The sequence below is a fragment of the Monodon monoceros genome, unplaced genomic scaffold (genome assembly GCF_005190385.1).
Source record: "Monodon monoceros isolate NGI ecotype Baffin Bay Population unplaced genomic scaffold, NGI_Narwhal_1 Super_Scaffold_13, whole genome shotgun sequence".
Classification (NCBI taxonomy): domain Eukaryota; kingdom Metazoa; phylum Chordata; class Mammalia; order Artiodactyla; family Monodontidae; genus Monodon; species Monodon monoceros.
In genome coordinates, this window is record NW_021703769.1 from 72152077 (window position 1) to 72170863 (window position 18787).

General features: G+C 40.0%; 1 protein-coding gene across 7 annotated transcripts in view; it reads left to right on the forward strand.

Annotated features, from left to right (window-relative positions):
- Nucleotides 1-18787, forward strand: part of LOC114893965 (rab5 GDP/GTP exchange factor) — a 104441-nt gene that overhangs the window by 46803 nt on the left and 38851 nt on the right. For 4 of the 7 annotated variants that reach the window (XM_029219997.1, XM_029219998.1, XM_029220002.1 and 1 more), the window contains 5 exons: nucleotides 4663-4744; nucleotides 5637-5769; nucleotides 7041-7132; nucleotides 11861-12117; nucleotides 14658-17228. In XM_029219997.1, the coding sequence (XP_029075830.1) occupies nucleotides 4663-4744; nucleotides 5637-5769; nucleotides 7041-7132; nucleotides 11861-12117; nucleotides 14658-15056 (963 nt within the window). In that variant the 3' untranslated portion in view covers nucleotides 15057-17228. Of the gene's footprint in view, nucleotides 1-3247; nucleotides 3375-4662; nucleotides 4745-5636; nucleotides 5770-7040; nucleotides 7133-11860; nucleotides 12118-14657; nucleotides 17229-18787 lie in introns of those variants that run through there. The other 3 variants (XM_029220004.1, XM_029219999.1, XM_029220005.1) reach the window with 3 other exon arrangements.

Consider the following 18787-nt stretch of genomic DNA (forward strand, 5'->3'; position numbering starts at 1 on the left):
AGGAGAAAGAAAATATAATAATTTAAAATATGGCTATATCTTCTCTTCCCCAAAATAAGTAAAAAGTTAGGTGTTCTCCTATATTTTAAAATAGATTTACAATTCTAAACCATATGTGTGTGCAAAGAGTAGTTTCCCCTGCTATGTAATTACTGTTAGGAGAGCAGAAGCATGTATTCTACATGACCTCAAGGTATATTCCCTGATAAGGTGGACTATCTTAAAATCTGAGGACTGCATGCTTGTCGTACTTTAAATGTTAATGTTTAATTTTAAGTTTTATTTAGGAGGAATAAAGCCCTAATGTGTTTAGTTTCCTAAAAAAAATTATTGAAGGCAGCAGAAAGTAGCAGAAAGTAGCAATACAAAAAAAAAAAAATGAACATTAAAGTTAAAACCTAAATAGATCAAACAGTTAAGTGTAGTACAAAAGAAAATTAATCCAGAAAACAGATCATGGAGATCCAGTTTCTAAAGATGAAATACACAGAAAACATAATTAAGGAAATAGTCAAAGATTTTCAAAATGGGGGTGGAAGAAAAGATTTCAGCCATACAGTTAAGAAAGAATACAGAGAACCTCTCGGAATATTCAAAGGAATATACCCACTTGTCAAACTTTTACACTACAAAGAAAAAGTTTTTTAGGAAAAAAAATAAAATGGCTTTACACAGACATTATAGAAAAGATGATCCCAGGCATTGGCTAGAGAATACTTAAAGAAAGTATTAGAGAATACTTAAAGAAAAGGGTTCATTTACACTGCTAGACTGTGTTTTTTCTTAGAAAGCTATGAAAAAACCTTTAAAAGAATTTACCAGCACAAACCTACAATCATATCACTTAGCTCCTTTGGCAAGAACTTGGAAGGATCTGAGACGTACTCTCCTTGCAAGTTAAAAGTTAGCCTGCCATAGTTTCATGGATACTGGCAGAAGACGCAAGCCTTCTGGGTCAGAAAAAAAAGAGGCCAGTTTATTACGGCACTAGCAGTAACCAGAGTATATCAGCGTTTGTACCAATTCCCTACGTATCAATTCCCACAGGGCAGTGCAAAGAAGACCAGGTAATGCCTGCACATGCAGTAAGTTATAATAGAGAAGAGGATCTTTTATAGGGCCATGAGCTTGCCTGACCTTTGCCCCAGAGAGAAACATTATTATACTAGACAGTAAACAATCTACCCTTTTCACTTAAGGGAGGCTCTACCTCTGTCTTCCAGTCCTGTCTGCTATACAGCTATCCTTGAAAAGGGTGCAGAACAAAGGCAGTCAGTGTCTCTCCTCACAAGATGTGTAGAAATAGGAGAGGTCTATGTAGAATTGTCTCCCCACATCTTTACAATATTATAAAGGGTGGAACAGTAGTAAATGGCCACTTTCATTCTTTCTTTCATTCAACTAGTGTTGAGCACTCTGCCTGGCTCTGTTGTAGTCACCAAGGGTGCAGTAGTGAACAGTGCCCTCATGGAGCTAACATTTTAGTGGAGGAGATAGACAATAAACTAATTTATAATATATAACAGTGGTAAGTCCTCCAAATAATCTAAAGCAGGAAAAGAGGACAGAGTGGCAAGGGAGTTCACATTACGAATTAAACACTGGACTGAAGTGTAAATCTGCAAGAGAAATAGAGGTATAAAAAGGAGTTTTCTGAATTGTAACAAAATTAGTGATTGTGTGGAACTGGTGTAGGAATAGGTGATCCATTGCCACCTGTAAAACAAGCCATTTAGGCCTTTAAAAGGAGGTCACGGTTTCTGGTTAGAAGTAAGTACTAGTAATAATCACAAGAATGAAGTGTGTTCTTAGTGTTACGATTTGGTGCAAATGCAAGGTAGCCAGCTACCTAAGTAGATAATCCATTGCAGAAAGTACTGCATTATGTGCATTCAGTCTTCCTGTTTAACCTGAATGCCCTCTGAGAATTTTAATATTTTTTATATTATTGTCTTGTACAGTGGCTGGCAAGTCTATTAACCATGTAGTAAATGTTTTTAGAATGGATAGAAATATCATTTTCCAGAAATTGGGGAAAAATAATCTTACCGGAAAATCCGAGGGAAAACAGAATACTAATAGAGGTATAAGTTTAGCAACATGGTGAGATAAATCCACAAAATTTAGTTATAGTACAAGATGCCAGAGATAAAAAGCTGAAGAGCCTAGCACATTTTTTAAAAAATAGCAATTTTTAAAGACAATAGCGATAAAAAGATTAAATATTAAATAATAACTTAATCTAATATAGAAAGTTAGAGGCTCATTCAAAGAATTAAAAGACTGTTTCTCGATTTTATCTTGGATTTAGTTGAGGAAGTATAATATCCTGGATCTAGCTGAGGAAAACAAAAAGATAAACTTACAAATACTTTGCAGGTCAATATGAACACTTAAAATATTAAATTACAGTGTTACATTGTTTATTCTAGAAAAAGAAGGAAGCAAGGGTTTGTGAGGGAAGGTTTCTAAATGTAGCAGACTTCAAAATATACTAAAATGAAAGTTACCACAACTACATATGATTTTCATATATATATATATTCAATATGTAGAGAGAAAGGGAGCAGTGAAATAAACTAGGGATTCCAGAAATAAATTCAGTTTCTCAGGAGCAAATTATATGAGAATTGGAAAACAAAGGGGAACAGGATTGCTTTTTACTAATTGCCGCTGAAAAAGGGAAGTTTGTATGCAGATTATTTAAGGTCTGTTTTTCATACTTTGAACCTTACATGCCAGCCAAATAAAAGAGCTAAGCAGGAAAAAACTTAGAAGAAAGCAGATTAAGATTTGTTTCACCTGCAGAGAGGAGCTAAATTCAGCTGTTGAAGAATTGTTCTTAATGACCAGAGAAAGGTTTAACGGTATTAGAAAACATTCAGGCAGTAACAAGTGTGCAGTCAAGGTGGTCACAGAGCGCTCTGAGTACTGTGAGGCCTGCCAAGTTATTTTGACTGAGGGAATGGAGGGCACCTTCTTAGAGGAGGCAAGATGTGGACTGAGCCTTAAAGGAGGTACTGTGGAACTTCCTTGGGCAGCTGTTGGAGGATTGGAGAGGAGTAAAAGTCATCTGGACTGGGCTTCCCTGGTGGCGCAGTGGTTGAGAGTCCGCCTGCTGATGCAGGGGACACAGGTTCGTGCCCTGGTCCAGGAAGATCCCACGCGCCGCGGAGCGGCTAGGCCCGTGAGCCATGGCCGCTGAGCCTGCGCGTCTGGAGCCTGTGCTTCGCAACGGGAGAGGACACAACAGTCAGAGGCCCGTGTACCGAAAAAAAAAAAAAAAAAAAGTCATCTGGACAGAGAATAATTTCACAGTGTTAGAGAGACGGGAAAACTAAATGCAGATTCTCAACAGTAGGTAACCTGGCAGGGTAAGTGGGGACCAGATCATAAGATAAGATGGTCAGTTGAGAAGAGAAAGATCAAATGTGGGGAGAGCAGCTGAACTCCAGGTGAGAGATAATGAGGACCCAAACCAGGGAAGGTTCGACGGGAGAGACATTGTGAAGGCAGATAGGCAAGGTTTGGTCACTGTCCCTCACCCCAAGGCATCTTTTCTAAGGTAGCCAAAGCATCAGGGTCTGCGTGCTTCATCAGGGCTTTATTGGCCCGTGTCATTGGCCTGTGCAGAGGTGGCCTGTGAGAAGCAGTCCTGTGGAATTTGTCTTGGGCCGTATTCATGCCCATCTGTGATGAAATCTATGAGAACCCTTGGAGAAATTCCTGATTTTGGTGTCAGAATTTCACCTGAAGAATTAGTTTGCTTTTACATTTTGGACACTCAGTTATGTGACTCTTTTCATCTTAGTGATGATTGCTAGAAAGTTTAGTTAGAGACAAATTTATGGGCTGACTTTTTGCTAACTTCTGTATCTTCAAGGAATACATTTTTGTGTTATCTTTCCTGGCTCTACTTTCTGTTTCTGTTTCTCTCCGTGTTTTGTTTTGTTTATCATTTTCTATGTTATTGTGCTGAACTGTGTTTACCTTTTGTATAGACTTCCGATATTTTTTGGAAGAAAGTATATGTGAATATATATATTTGTGTTACACCTATAAAATCAGTAAAACCAAATAAAAATGATAAAGCCCAGTGTTAGAGGGGCTGTGGAGAAACAAGCACACCTACATGGCTAATGACTGTACTTGGAGTTTCTGAAGCAATGGATGTTTAGAGCTGTAAAGTTGTCCAGACTTACTAAGCTGTTAATGCCGCTTTTGAAAATGAATCACAAAGAAATAACCTAAAAGAAACAGTCTTCGCATAGTTGTTAATAGCTGCAATATATAATTAGCAAAAAAAGGGAAAGAACGCAGGTACACAGTGGTAGAAGTGGTTAAATAAATCGGTTAATATAATGGAATATTATAAAGCCATCAGATGGTTAAGTAGATTAGATAAATCAAAATGTACATAAACATGCAAATTATCAAAATATGCATTGTACCCATATAAAAATGTGTATATACAGCAAAAAGAAGTGAGAGGTCATGGAATGTTGTAAATAATGTTAATGGACAGGCTTTTCTCCCCTGCAGCATTAATTTAATTTGTAGGTACTTTTGCGATTAGTTCAAGGAGTGGGTTTTGTAAAATTTAGAGCTTTCCTCGTGGTCTTTCTTCAGCTACTAAGCAGACTCTTTGTCCCTTTGTTTCAGGATTTAAGCATTGAGGAACAGTCAGAGTGTACTCAGGATTTTTACCAGAATGTGGCTGAGAGAATGCAGACTCGTGGAAAAGGTAATACCTTGTTAGCCTGCCTTTGAGGGATTGCTGGTAGTTGCATAGGGCCTACTGCTGAGTCTCTTAGCAGTTTCCCTCTTTCTCAAAAGACTTGGTTGGTTTGCCTGCTCTGTTCTGTAAATTACTCCACTGACATTCAGGTAGCTGGTGTTATACTTAACAGTGTCTTTGAATACCACCATGTATATCATTCCAAGATAATTAAGCAATTGGATAATTTCTTGAGCAATGTTTAATAATTTCATTAGGGATAGGGACAGATTAAAACCCCTTGGGAGGCTTCTAAATGAAACCCCCATCTTGGAATTGCCATCTTGATGAGTCATTATTCATGGCCATGTGTTCCTCATGTGAGTTGGGGCAGGAAAGAAATTGAGAACCGCTGGCCGTGCTTTAGGTTTTTAGGGATTCTTCTTGAATTTGACTTGCATTGATGTAGATTTTAGCGTGTACTTAGCGTACATGTATATCTGAGAAATCTGCCCTATGTGTATACCTCAGAGCAACCCCTAAGGTTTCATAGGAAACCTCAGAAAAATGAAAGGGTGAGTCTTGCCAGCATTCATCAGTCTTGGGAATTTCATGTGCTTTTCTAATGTAGCAATAGGGAATGACCCATGCCGAGGTCTTCCCACTTGGCAGGGTGTACAACTGTTAGGTCCTGCCATACAGTTTAAGTTAGAAGTAGGGGTTCTATGAAAGGCAGCCCCAAAAGTTGAGGTAATTTTTTAAAGGGTACTTTTTAATGTAACATCTTATACTTTTGTTTCTGAGTATATTTAATGTATTTCTGGTAAATTAGTTTTCTGCTACATTGAAAGTACTGTGAAAACATACTTTTAATTTTAAATGTTCATCCTTCATTCAAATATCCATTTGGATATTTCAGTGCCTCCAGAAAGAGTTGAGAAGATAATGGATCAGATTGAAAAGTACATCATGACTCGTCTCTATAAATATGTGTTCTGTCCAGAAACTACTGATGATGAGAAGAAAGATCTCGCTATTCAAAAAAGGATCAGGTAGCTGATTGTTCTGCTTTTTCTTGTTGTTATTTATTTACTACCTCCTGTTGGAAGAACGCATTGCAGGAAAACAGGACACTTGAGTTTCAAACCTTCAGAGCAAGTAACAGCTTAGGTACCTGCCATCCTTAGCATATAAACTCCTTTGTGGTGTCAGAAAGAAAAGGAATGTGGTAAATTAACAGGATGAAAAGGCTTAAGTCACCATCTTGCTTATTCATTTGAATCCAGGCAGCTTTAGATAAGAGCCATGTTTGATATGTGAGACTGTTTAAATCCCCCAGATCTCCAAGGAACAGGAGGAGATTTCATTGTTTTCTCATTTCACTGCACTAACTATCTTGTCAGGCAGGAAGCTGTGAGTATCCATATCAGGGCAGTGTGTGTCGTTTCTCCTCATTCCTACCACGGGTGCTCGTGATTTGATTCAGCCGTTCCTCCAGTCGCATCTTTCCGCTACCACTGGGTTGCTAACACTTCGCAAAGCACCCACTCTTCCATGGCCAGAAGAGTGAGCCCCAGTGCTCTGCATTCCAGTGGCAGCAAAACACTGAGGAAAGAGGCCATCTACATGTGGGAACAGGGCCAAGCCTGAGCATGATGAGGTGCTTCTGGAGGAGAGGGGCCTAGGAATCGCAAATGGGGTTCCCAGACAGCGGGGCTGGTAATTGGTAGCTTTGTACTTGATGATGTCTCACCAGAAGTGAGGAGTTGATCTTGGGAAGATGGAAGACAGAGCCAGAAGTAACTAGGTGGGCTTTGGACTGAGGTGCAGGATGAGAGTGTTAGTCAAGCAGGTGGTGAGGGTCAGCAGCAGAATCTCTGGAGCAAAGGTAGCATGTGACCAGGAACGTCAGTGATTCAGGCAGAGGTGACACATGCTTGTTGACCTCTTACTCAGGCTCTGGTGTGCCTCAGAAGTCGAGGGCAGAGCCGAAAAGGCAACAGTAAGGCCAGGGAACAGCAGAGGCTTCTCAGATCCTCATTCAAGTATCAAGTGCTTTTCAATCATAGTATAATCTCATTTCAGCTGGTAAAATTGTCTTCTGCTTTCTTGTGATAAGTGCAGAAGAGAAGCCTCGTTTTAGGATTCCAGTTACTTCGGCACATCAGCTGAGCTCCTAGCATGTGCGTGTGCCTGGGATTGCCTGATTAGTCAGGGGTGCCCCATCCCCATTCCCTTAACTGAGGAAATGGCAAGGTAATTGCTTACAGTCCATCCTTGGAACTTTTTTTCACTGTCTCTCTCTCTTTCTCTCTCTCGGTAGAGCCCTGCACTGGGTTACACCTCAGATGCTTTGTGTCCCTGTTAATGAAGAAATTCCAGAAGTGTCTGATATGGTGGTGAAAGCAATTACAGGTCAGTGAAACTGAGAGCTTTTATATTTGGATGCTTTTCCCTTGAAGTTAGCATTTGGCTTTATAAATCTATACTTATTTCAGTGAGTAAAAAGACAGTGTTCCTAAAGTACTTTTAAAATGCAAACTGCCAAAGCTATGTTGGAATGTGGTAAAAGTGGTTTAAGAGTGTTAGTTTTATGAATTTGAAGCATGCAGATTGGCAGGTAAACCACTTTCCCCCTTCATTTTCCATGACTTATTTCTTGAGCATTGAACTAAAGCCAAATACAGCTAGGGTAAATTTCTTAAAACTCAGTTGCATTTATATATTCAAAATAATTTTGAGAGGTGGAATTGGTGAGGTAGGGTCATGCCCAAGCTAGAATTATATATTAAAATGATGCCTCTAGGGACTTCACTGGTGGCACAGTGGTTAAGACTCTGCCCTCCCAGGTTCGATCCCTGGTCGGGGATCTAGATGCCACATGCATGCTGCAGCTAAGAGTTCGCATGCCACAACTAAGGAGCCTGCAAGCCGCCACTAAGGAGCCAGTGAGCCGCAACTAAGACCCAGTACAACTAAATTAAAAAAAAAATATGTATATATATATATATATATGTGTGTGTGTGTGTGTGTATTTTTTAAGAAATCTAAGAAATCTTTGTCTATGACAAGATCATAAAGTTTAAAAAAAAATGATGCCTCTAATTAGTTGTTCATCAGAGATGTGCTTTGAATTACTTTTCTGGTTTGTTCAAGAAGTAAATGAAGTGCCCTAAATCGATGTGGCTCTGACATGCTGGACAGGTCCAGGCATCTAATAAGGTTTCTGTTTCTTATTCATAGGAATAATCCAGCAGAAGTGCAACACAAAAGTTTAAAAAAAAAAAACCTCCTAATGGAGAAGACATCCAACTTGCCCAACTTCTTAATTAAGGAGAAGAGTTGGAAAGACTTGATGCTTTAGAGATTGTTAATGAAATTCTGCTGGGAAGGAGAGTGGGCCAGCTGATGTTAGCCATGCTGGAGGCGCGCCATTAAGTAGGCTCCACTGGTTTTCAGAACCAGAGACTCAAGTTACGGGAAGAAATGGTGTGGGGGGGGTTGCTTCAGATACTCTCAGGGTTGGAAGGGAGGTGAGGCTGTCACAGAAACTTAGCTTCAAGGCCCCTCTAGGGACTGAATTATCTCCCGGTTAACATGATTCTTCCACTTTCTCAGGTTCTGCTTCTCTTTGTACGTCTTTACATTTCAGCTCTCATTAAGAAATGAATTATTTTCTGTATTTCCCTTTGCAGAGTTTAATTGGCCTCACTAAATACTGTCCACTTTGTTGTTCAGAGCTTTTCTTCTAGGCTACTCATGGGTCCCATGAATGACTACTTTGGGTCAAGACCCACCTCCAACCCCACCTTTTGCTCAGGGAACATCCGTAAGAGATCAAAGATGAAGCCTGAAACTTGTACTTAAGTTTTCCCCAAAAAATGGCTCTGAAGAACCTAGGGGCAGGACAGGAATAAAGACGCAGACGTAGAGAATGGACTTGAGGACATGGGGAGGGGGAAGGGTAAGCTGAGACGAAGTGAGAGAGTGGCATGGACATATATACACTATCAAACGTAAAATAGATAGCTAGTGGGAAGCAGCTGCATAGCACAGGGAGTTGAGCTCCGTGCTTTGTGACCCCTCTAGGTGGTCACAAAGCTTGGAGGGTGGGAGGGAGATAGGGAGGGGGGGAGGGAGACGCAAGAGGAAGGAGATATGGGGATATATGTACACGTATAGCTGATTCACTTTGTTATACAGCTGAAACTAACACACCATTGTAAAGCAACTATACTCCAATAAAGATGTTAAAAAAGAATTTGAGAGGTGGAACTTTTCTCTTGAGGCATCTAAGATGGTGTTTCAAGAGATCTTTTGATAGTAAAAATACAGCCACAAAATTTTAAAAGCCTTCTCACTCTCTCATCTTAGCCCCCTCTTCTTGCCAATCCAAGTGCAGACACATTCTGTCTCTGAGGACCAAAGTTTATATGATCACTTTCTTCCTACTCTAAACTTGTCAGCCTTAGAAAGGACAGTCTGTAACAACGGTCTTAAATATGGAGATAATCAGTGACATTTCTCCAAATTGTCCTGTGTGCTACTAATCAGTACTGTCACTTTTGTTTATAAATACACTGAGTTGAGGCCTTTGCCATTTCTGTTGACCTCTGTCTTCTAGTGAGTGGAACCCCCGGATGCTACTAAATATCCTGCAGTGCACAGGACAGTCCACTACGACAGAATTATCCAGTCCAGATGTCAGTAGTGCCCAGGTTGACTGACCTAGAAGTACAGCCTACTTTGTTTTCAAAACCCCATTAAAGATAAGCCTGGACATCTGCTAAGATAGAGTAACCACACTCAACCCTATCTTTCATACTAATTAAAAGCCCTGAACAGAAGGTGCAAAGCAGTATCTGAGGACTCTGAAAAGTAAATAATAGCAGGTAGATTGGGAAGAGGGAAGGTTATTACTAGAGGAACAACTAATACAGTGGTGAGTTTCCTGTTTTGTTTACTTTTCTTTCCATGTCTCCTAGTTTAGACTTTAGCGCAGTGCAAATCATGGAACTGCTCATTGGGGTGGGCGATCCAGAAACAAAAAGAAACTTCTCTCAGACTAAAGGATACTTAGGAAGGGTGGTGTTCGCAACAAGATGAAGAGTATGGGAGAAATCCCTTGGGTTTTCCCCTTTATTCTCCTTCCTTTTCCTTCTGTTCTCTTCCTTTTTACACTACTGGCCCTGCTCCTTGGCAGTGGCAGCTACACATGCATCCAGATAAAAAGTACAGATAGGCCTCGGAGGTATTGCGGGTACGGTTTCCGACCACTGCAATAAAGCAAATATCGCAATAAAGTGAGTCACACGAATTTTTTGGTTTCCCAGTGCATATAAAAGTTATGTTTACACTATACTGTAGTCTATTCAGTGTGCAATAGCATTATGTCTTAAAAAACTATATACATACCTTAATTAAAAAATACTTTATTGCTAAAAATGCCAAAGCAGTTACTATGATAACATCAAAGATCACAGATCATGATAGCAAATATAATAGTAATGAAAATGTTTGAAGTATGCAAGAATTACCAAAATGTGACACAGAGACATGAAATGAGCAAATGCTGTTGGAAAAATGGTGCTGAGAGACTTGCTTGACGCAGGTTGCCACAAACCTTCAATCTTTAAAAAGCACAATATCTGTGAAGTGCAATAACATGATGTATGCCTGTAATTCACATTTCATTCATTTTAAAACTTAAAGAATAAAGATTGATGAGAAAATGGTTAAATGTTTGAAATAGAGAATGAAAACCAACAGTAAAAGGCAGAAGGCTAAATTGGATGAAAATGGTATAAAAAATATACATTTCCCCAGATCTTTTTGGTAATAAGTTCTATTTAAATAGAAAAAGAAATAGACTGAGACATAGTAACAATAATTACAACCCAGAATTAAAAGATTAAAGGAACTAAACAATAAAACAAAAATTATATCATTCATACAATAGACAGGTAAGTGGGGGAATGGGAATATTAATAAGTTACAATCAGGCCTCTGCACTGTCCAGTGTTCCTGTTCCACACACACTAGTCTTCCATGGCTGGTGGTCCTGTGAGGGTTTCCCCAGGTAGCTGACCTCAGGGATGAGAGCTAAGAGCAGAAAGAACTCTTTGGCACGTACCACCATCCCATGTAAATCTGGAACTTATATTCCTGCTAATGGCAAGAAATTGGTGTCAAATTAAGCTGCCTCAGCTCTTTTCTTTCATGATGTTCTAGACTGCAACCGATGTGTCCATCTTCAAAGGCACACACCTGCCCTCCTCTTGTGTTGTTCTGACAGTGCTGAGTTTGTACTTGATTATTCCTCATTGTCCCCTAGTCTTTGTGACAAAGAATGAACTTATAAGAGCCCACCAGATGGACTTAGTGGTAGTTAAGGGCAGTGAAATATTTCTGAGAGAAATAAAATATTGTTTATGAGGTTAAATGTATACCCATGCTCATCCTCTCTGCTAACCAGCAGGTTATAAGTGTCATAAAGGTGTTGTAGACATTCGTTGCTACTGGAGATTTACATGCCACGAGGACTGGCCACCATGGACCTCCATGTGATGGATTTCAGCCGCTTGCACTTTGATATCCAGTACAGAGATGCCTTGTATCAATATAGTAGCCACATTTCTAAAAAGCATAATGCAAATGAGGCCTTCTAAACTGAGTTTTACAATGTATTAAGAGGAAAAAAAACAGTAAAGAGACTCTGCTTATTTCTCTGTGGAGCTCATAAACACTTGTACCATCATGATTAAAAGAATGGGCTTTAGAGTCAGATAGACTTGACTTCATATCCCCCCATGTCCCTTTTTATTGTATGATCTGGGGCGAATCACTGAACCTTTCTGAACCTCAGTTCCCTTAGTAATAATAGTGCACATGCATAATCTGGGGATGGAGAGAAATATGCTTGTAGAGCACAGTGAGTAGGGCCTGGCTCATCGTCATGTGTTCCCTAAGCGTGAGCTAGTATCTACTGTTGTTACAGTCTAAGTTTTTCATACACTAAGTTAACTGGTGGAGAAGGGGTTAGCGAGGGTACCTCTGTAACTTAGTAGATAAAATATGATTATCCCAATGCCTCTTTGATGTAATGACTTTCTCACTGGAAGCAGCATCTTTTCTCCTTTACAGATATCATTGAAATGGATTCTAAGCGTGTGCCCCGGGATAAGTTGGCCTGCATCACCAAGTGCAGCAAGCACATCTTCAATGCCATCAAGGTCACCAAGAACGAGCCAGCTTCAGCTGATGACTTCTTACCCACTCTCATCTACATTGTTCTGAAGGGCAACCCCCCACGCCTTCAGTCCAATATCCAGTATATCACCCGCTTCTGCAACCCAAGCCGATTGATGACTGGAGAGGATGGCTACTATTTCACCAACCTGGTGAGTATTTGATTTCTTGGTGTTGCAGAGAAGAAGCAAGAAGGTATTTATTTTAAGGATGTGACAGGTCACTCACAGGCCTGTGACACATTAGTGCTCCTGAGTTGAGGGGTCAGCATAGCTGAGGATGCTTGCTTGGTGTCACAGAGCACATGTGACCAGGCCATGCACACATGCCACCTCCTGGGGCTTAGCCATTGTGGTTCCCCTACAGGACACATGACGGCCACATTGAGGAGTCTCTGCTGCTGCTGGGCATTTGCCTCTGGGCTCCTGGGTATAAGAGCCTTTCACTTAGTTGGTTGTTTCAACCATGAGTAAGTTAGATCTTGGACTGATTCCTTTATTAAAAGACTTAATATTTATTTTTTGTTTTATTTTTACAAGTTACGTCTTAAAACTGAATACTGAGATATTTTAAGAAAGCATCAGGTTAGAGGATGTGAAATGATTTTCAGCTATTGTTTTTCTACAGTGCTAATTAACTCTAGGCAGAACAGTAGTAAAGTATGCACATCTCAGTTATAAGGCAGAATACTTCCTTTTACTGACCGCTGGACTACTGCTTGTTTGCTTTAGACTAGATTTATTGTCAAGCCAGTGAATTTGAGCCTCGAGACACCCTGTGTTCTCTGTTTCCTGTGCTGGAAGTTGTACAGGGTGATAGGTAAGCAGGGGAGGCCAGGTTACATAAGGAAGCATTTCTGGTGAATTGTCTAAAAAAGATGGGTACTTGAATCACCTGCACTCTGCAGCCTCCCAGTCCCCTGACCTACAGCCTTTACGGTGTTTGCATCTTCTTTCTTCATCCTCTTCTTGCCTGACTCAGAGTCTGGCTTCTACTCCCACTGCCCCAATGAAACTGCTGTGGCAAAAGTAAAAAACCTGCCAGTTGCCAAATCTCATGGGAACTGTCAGTTTCACTTCACTTCTTTAACACTCCTCATGACTCCTTCCTTCTGGAACTTCTCATGCGCCTTGGCTTCCATAATTCCACTCCATCTTCCTGGGTTCTTCTTAGGCCTCGTGTCCTCCACTTGCCCTAGAATGAGTTATTCCCTGGGGTTCTGTCCTCTGTGCATCTCTCTCCCTAGACTGTCTCCTCTGGTCGTAATTCTGCCGGTCACCTGTACAGTGAGGACAGGCAGGTCACCTGTTTTGACCTCACACTAAGCTCCACTCCCAGCTGTTTATCGCGCCTCAGATTTAATTTGTTCAAAACTGAAACTGCTTTCCCATCAAATGTTTCTTTCTTTTCCAATATACACTATCTCCATTAGTGGCATTACCGCACATCTACTCCCCTAAGCCAGGAATGTTAGAATCGTCTTAGATGCCTCCTCTTTCCAGATAACGGGCTGCAGCGATTCCACACACATAGTGTGAGCCCATGGGGAAGGGTCAGACGGGCACATTATCATCAGATGAGTCTGTTGAAATAGATTTGCTAAATATTCTTTAAGGAGGTGATTCGCTTTTTTATGAATAATAAGGTAAGATCCCATGAATGAGTTTCTCAGAAGAAATTCTGAGAGCTGCCTATTTTCTCCTGTTTATAGTGCATGTTTTTCTTATGAAAATAGCTTTTTTTAAAAAAGTGTGAAAATGGTATGTGCTCCTTGTAGAAAAATTTAATTAAGAAAGTATAACTACCATGTCTATGTCACTCAACATTTGCATTTGTTGTACTAATAATTGCTACCATTTATTCATTGCTTACTACAGACCTGTGAGCTAAGCATGTTACATGTGTTATGTTGTTTAATTCTCACAATACATCTGGGTGGTATTTCCCCCATTTTACAGATGCGGAAACCACAGAGAGCTAAGGTAACTTTTCTAGGGTCACATAGCTCCGGGCTGTCAAAGTGACAGAGGTGGCAATTCACTCAGGCTGTCTGATTTCTAAGCTTATTCTTTTAACCGTTTGATGTTAAAATCTCTCTTCGGGGACCAGAGATCTGTGTGCCACACCAGTACCTGAGGACATGCTCAGTGGCTGGCCGTGCGCTGGGTGGGCCTTGTGGAGCTGGCACGGCCTCAGAAGCAAAGGGCCTTACGGGGCGTGGCCCCCAGATCCTTGGCCGTGGAGCTCCTGGCCGCAACAGGGATTCCTCTGCCCTGCAGCATGGCAGGGAAGCAGAGAGCCTCTGACCTCAAGGAACCACACAGGAAACTCTGTGATAACCATTGCAGAACAAATACTGAAGGTGCCTCTTCAAATATTTCACTCTGTACAAGACCCTAGGACCTGCGAACAACCCAAGGAGAGGACGGAATTTCTGACAGACTCGATGGAGATGACAATTAGATTTAATTTTTTTTTTTTTTAAGGAAGAAATGTATTATTGCAGATGGGAGTATAAAGGAAACAACATGAGTGGCTGTGAAAGTCCATGGAGGCTCATGAGATTATTTTGTCGACTTTTGATTCTGTTTTAAATTCTCCATAATAAAAGGATTTTTAACATTCTATTTGAATATTTGTAGCTTTCCTCATAGAACTATAATAAATAACATTCTCTTCTTTATATTTATAGTGTTGTGCCGTGGCTTTCATTGAGAAATTAGACGCTCAATCTTTGAATTTAAGTCAGGAAGATTTTGATCGATACATGTCTGGCCAGACTTCTCCCAGGAAGCAGGAATCTGAGAATTGGTCTCCTGATGCTTGCTTAGGTGTTAAGCAGATGTATAAGAATTTGGATCTCCTGTCTCAATTGAATGAACGGCAGGAAAGGATTATGAATGAAGCCAAGAAGCTTGAGAAAGACCTAATAGATTGGACGGATGGAATCGCAAAAGAGGTTCAAGACATTGTTGAGAAATACCCGCTTGAAATTAGGCCCCCAAATCAGTCTTTAGCTTCTATTGACTCTGAAAATGTTGAAAATGATAAACTTCCTCCACCATTGCAACCTCAAGTTTATGCAGGATGATGAAAATTTACATGGATAGTATTTATTTGAGCCTAAATTATAGCCAGCCCTTACTACATAGGTCCACTGATTGGGGTCTAGAGTATAACTTAATTGCTTATAAATATCAGATCATTTTTAAAGGTACAGTTTGTGGGGATTGTTTTGTTCATTTTGTTTTGTTTTTCCTGTCTGGGGAGACTTAGTAAAAAAAGTACTATTTATTTGAGTCACTGAATAGATTCATTTAAGACTTGTTTGAAAGTTTTGTCTGCAAATCTGTTTTTTCTCCATGATTTTCCTACGTGCTTTCTCTGTGGCATTCAGTGTGTTTTGGATTTGGTTAAATAATTGCCTTTTAAAGGATAAAACAAATGAATGCTACAAAAATGTATGTTTAAGAAAATACAACGGTACCACTGTTCTACAGTTTAAAATAATTTTATAATTGTAAAGATAGAAGATATATTGCTAAGTAAATATGTAAAATTGTAAATATGTGAAAAAAAAAGGAATGGTGTCTACTGTGCATGGCATTTCATGTGTTAATTTTTTTTTTTTTAGTTTAAAATGAAGTATATTGAATGTTTGCCTTTAACACCATTTTATTTGGTTTGCCCCACTAAAATGAATCTAGAAGTATTTAGACATACTCCCCTAAAATGTTAACTCCATCGTTACAATGTGTTAGCCCTAACTTCGAGGTCCTGTACAGTCAGAGAATGTGACACTATTGAGGTTGAGGATACTTTTTAGGTCATGTAAAGTTACTGAAGTAACTTGTCAATTGAAGGCTGAACCATGCTTTCGGCACCTCTTTCCTCCTTTCATTCAGCAAATATTTACTGAGCTCTTGGTAAGGGAGGTGGCCCTGGGTCTGGGTCAGAAGACAGGACTGAATAGGTCTCTGCAGATGAGAGCTGATGGGGAATCCCTCTGAGCTTTAAAGTGCAGGGGGGCCTTTCTGCCTCCATGGTGTAATTTTGATTTTATGGACAACCCAGACACACATCATATAAGCCTCTTTCAGGATTTCTCAACCTCAGTACTATTTGGAGCCTGAGGACTTTTTTGTTTGAGTGCCGCCCCATGCATTGTAGGGTGTTTAGCGGTGTCCCTGGCCTCTACACCCACTAGATGCTAGTAGCAACCCCCCCCCAGTTGTGAAAAATCATCTCCAGACATTGCCAAATGTCTCCTGGGGGACAGAATTGCCCCCAGTTAGGAACTACTGATCTACTTTGTAAGCAAAGGAGTTTTCCTCCTGGTGGGTAATATGATGTAACCAAAGAATATTGCACTAAATGCACAGTATAACGTGAACTGATAGCTTATTCAGTGAGGCTTTACAGCCCCTGGCAGCGTGGAACCTTTTCTAATCCTAATGGAACCTTTCATAACCTAAATACACCATTATGATCCTCCTTGCATTCAGTGATTTCTACAGGTTCTCAGTGTACCTGTGAAATTGTAATTCCCAGGGCACCATTTTTGAACAAGATCACATCACACAAGCAGTTAAGAAAGCTTCCTTTGCTTTTCCAGTATGTTTCTAATGGTGTACCACAGATCTGTAGTGCAGTAGTTTTGGAATAAAACTGGGGTGGGTATAAAACTTTTTACCCTTTACTTAAATTAACATATAAAATCCATCACGTTGACACATCTATTGTCCTAAAGCACTGAAGACATGAAGCAGTTAACTGAGTCAGCTGATAGCCAAGCTGACTTGGAATGTAATGAGTTACCATCAAATACAGGGAGAATCTGCTCATAGAAACCTGGGCCCAGATGGTCTTCGTAGAAAGCTTTCCTCTTTTTTCTTTTCTATGTACTTTCTAGGTGCTAATCCAGGTATACACACTCTTAATTCTCCTGGGAATATACCGTTCTTTTAGTCGTTGTACATTATGTTTGTTAAATAAAATGCATATCGGCCTCCCCAAAAAGCTGTCTTCTCTTGACCTCTTACCTATGTTTAAAGTAAATCGTTGAACTGTTTTTTTGTATATATCTCATATTGGTTGAGTTCTTCATATTTGGACTCTTATATTTCTCTTAAGTCAGCATCAGTACTATGGCCAGAGTTTGTTTTCTCAACAAGAAAGTATTGATATTTTATGTACTATAAATGTGATTAGAATAAACTTTTGGAACAGAAGTCCTTATCAATAAAGTTTCCTGATCCATTCCTCTTCCAAATAGGTTAATTCTTGGTTCTTCATCTTAGGAAAATATACATTATTAGTATTCTCATGTTATAAAGGTTTCCCTTTTAAGCCACAGCCATCATTATCATACTTAAAAATGAAACAGACATTAAATTAATTAAAATTAAGAACAAGAGAAGGATATTTGCTGTCACTACAATTAGCCTTTTTCTGACGCAGTCAGAGAAAGGCACTCAGTCTTCAGACAGAAATAAAGGGGGTTAATCTAATCAATATACAGTTATTATAGCATGGTGTTTGAGGACATGGACTCCAGCTAAAAGGCTTGGATTTGGTTTTGAATTTAGACTCTGCCACTTACTTATTAGCTCTCTGGCCGTGGGCAAGCCTCTCATGTTTCACATTCCTCATCTGTGAAATGGGGTTAATAATGGTACCTGCTTCAAAGGGTTGTGAGGATTAAATGACCTAGAACAGTACCTAGCAATGCTAAGTGCTCAAGTGATCGCTGTTACTTGTACATGACTTTTTTTTTTACATCTTTATTGGAGTATAATTGCTTTACAATGGTGTGTTAATTTCTGCTTTATAACAAAGTGAATCAGTTATACATATACATATGTTCCCATATCTCTTCCCTCTTGCGTCTCCCTCCCTCCCAGCCTCCCTGTCCCACCCCTCTAGGTGGTCACAAAGCACCGAGCTGATCTCCCTGTGCTATGCGGCTGCTTCCCACTAGCTATCTACCTTACGTTTGGTAGTGTGTATATGTCCATGCCACTCTCTCACTTCGTCCCAGCTTACCCTTCCCTCTCCCCGTATCCTCAAGTCCATTCTCTAGTAGGTCTGTGTCTTTATTCCTGTCTTACCCCTAGGTTCTTCATGACATTTGTTTTTCTTAAATTCCATATATATGTGTTAGCATACGGTATTTGTCTTTCTCTTTCTGACTTACTTCACATGACTTATATGTAGAAAACCTAAGAACTGATACTGAAACTTTACTAAATTTTACTAAAGTGGTGAGATAAGAAATACTAAAATAGCCATCAAAAGTAACTAAAAAATGACTTTTCTATATTCTCATTACTAGCCAGTTAGCAAATTATAATGGGAAAATTTTATTCACAATAGAAACAAATATAAATCACCTATAAGTAACAAGAGCTTTTAGCATTTATATGAAACAAAATTACAAAATTCAGTGAGAAACAAAAGAATAAACATACACAGGGCTTGTGCCCAGAAGTTCCCTGCACTTGGACTTTAATGCTCTATCTTTGCCATTTTGGAATTCTTAATTTTATCTTTGAATTTGTGCTTTCAAGTGAAGCCTGATGGGACAGTGGAGCCTAATGGGGGCTTGGAGTCCAACTCATGCACAGTCCTGTCTCCCCCTCCTCAAACCCCAGGCTAGGTTCTTGGTCTCCCTGCTCCCACCCTGTGGACACTCTAGCCAAGGCCTGGGCACTCAGGAATGGTTGGGGCTGGGTGTGCATGCCTGTGGTGTCTTGGGCCAGGGCATGAAGGTGCATCTGGCTGATAGCTAGCTGGCCATTTGGGAGGGGGTTGGGGGTGAGG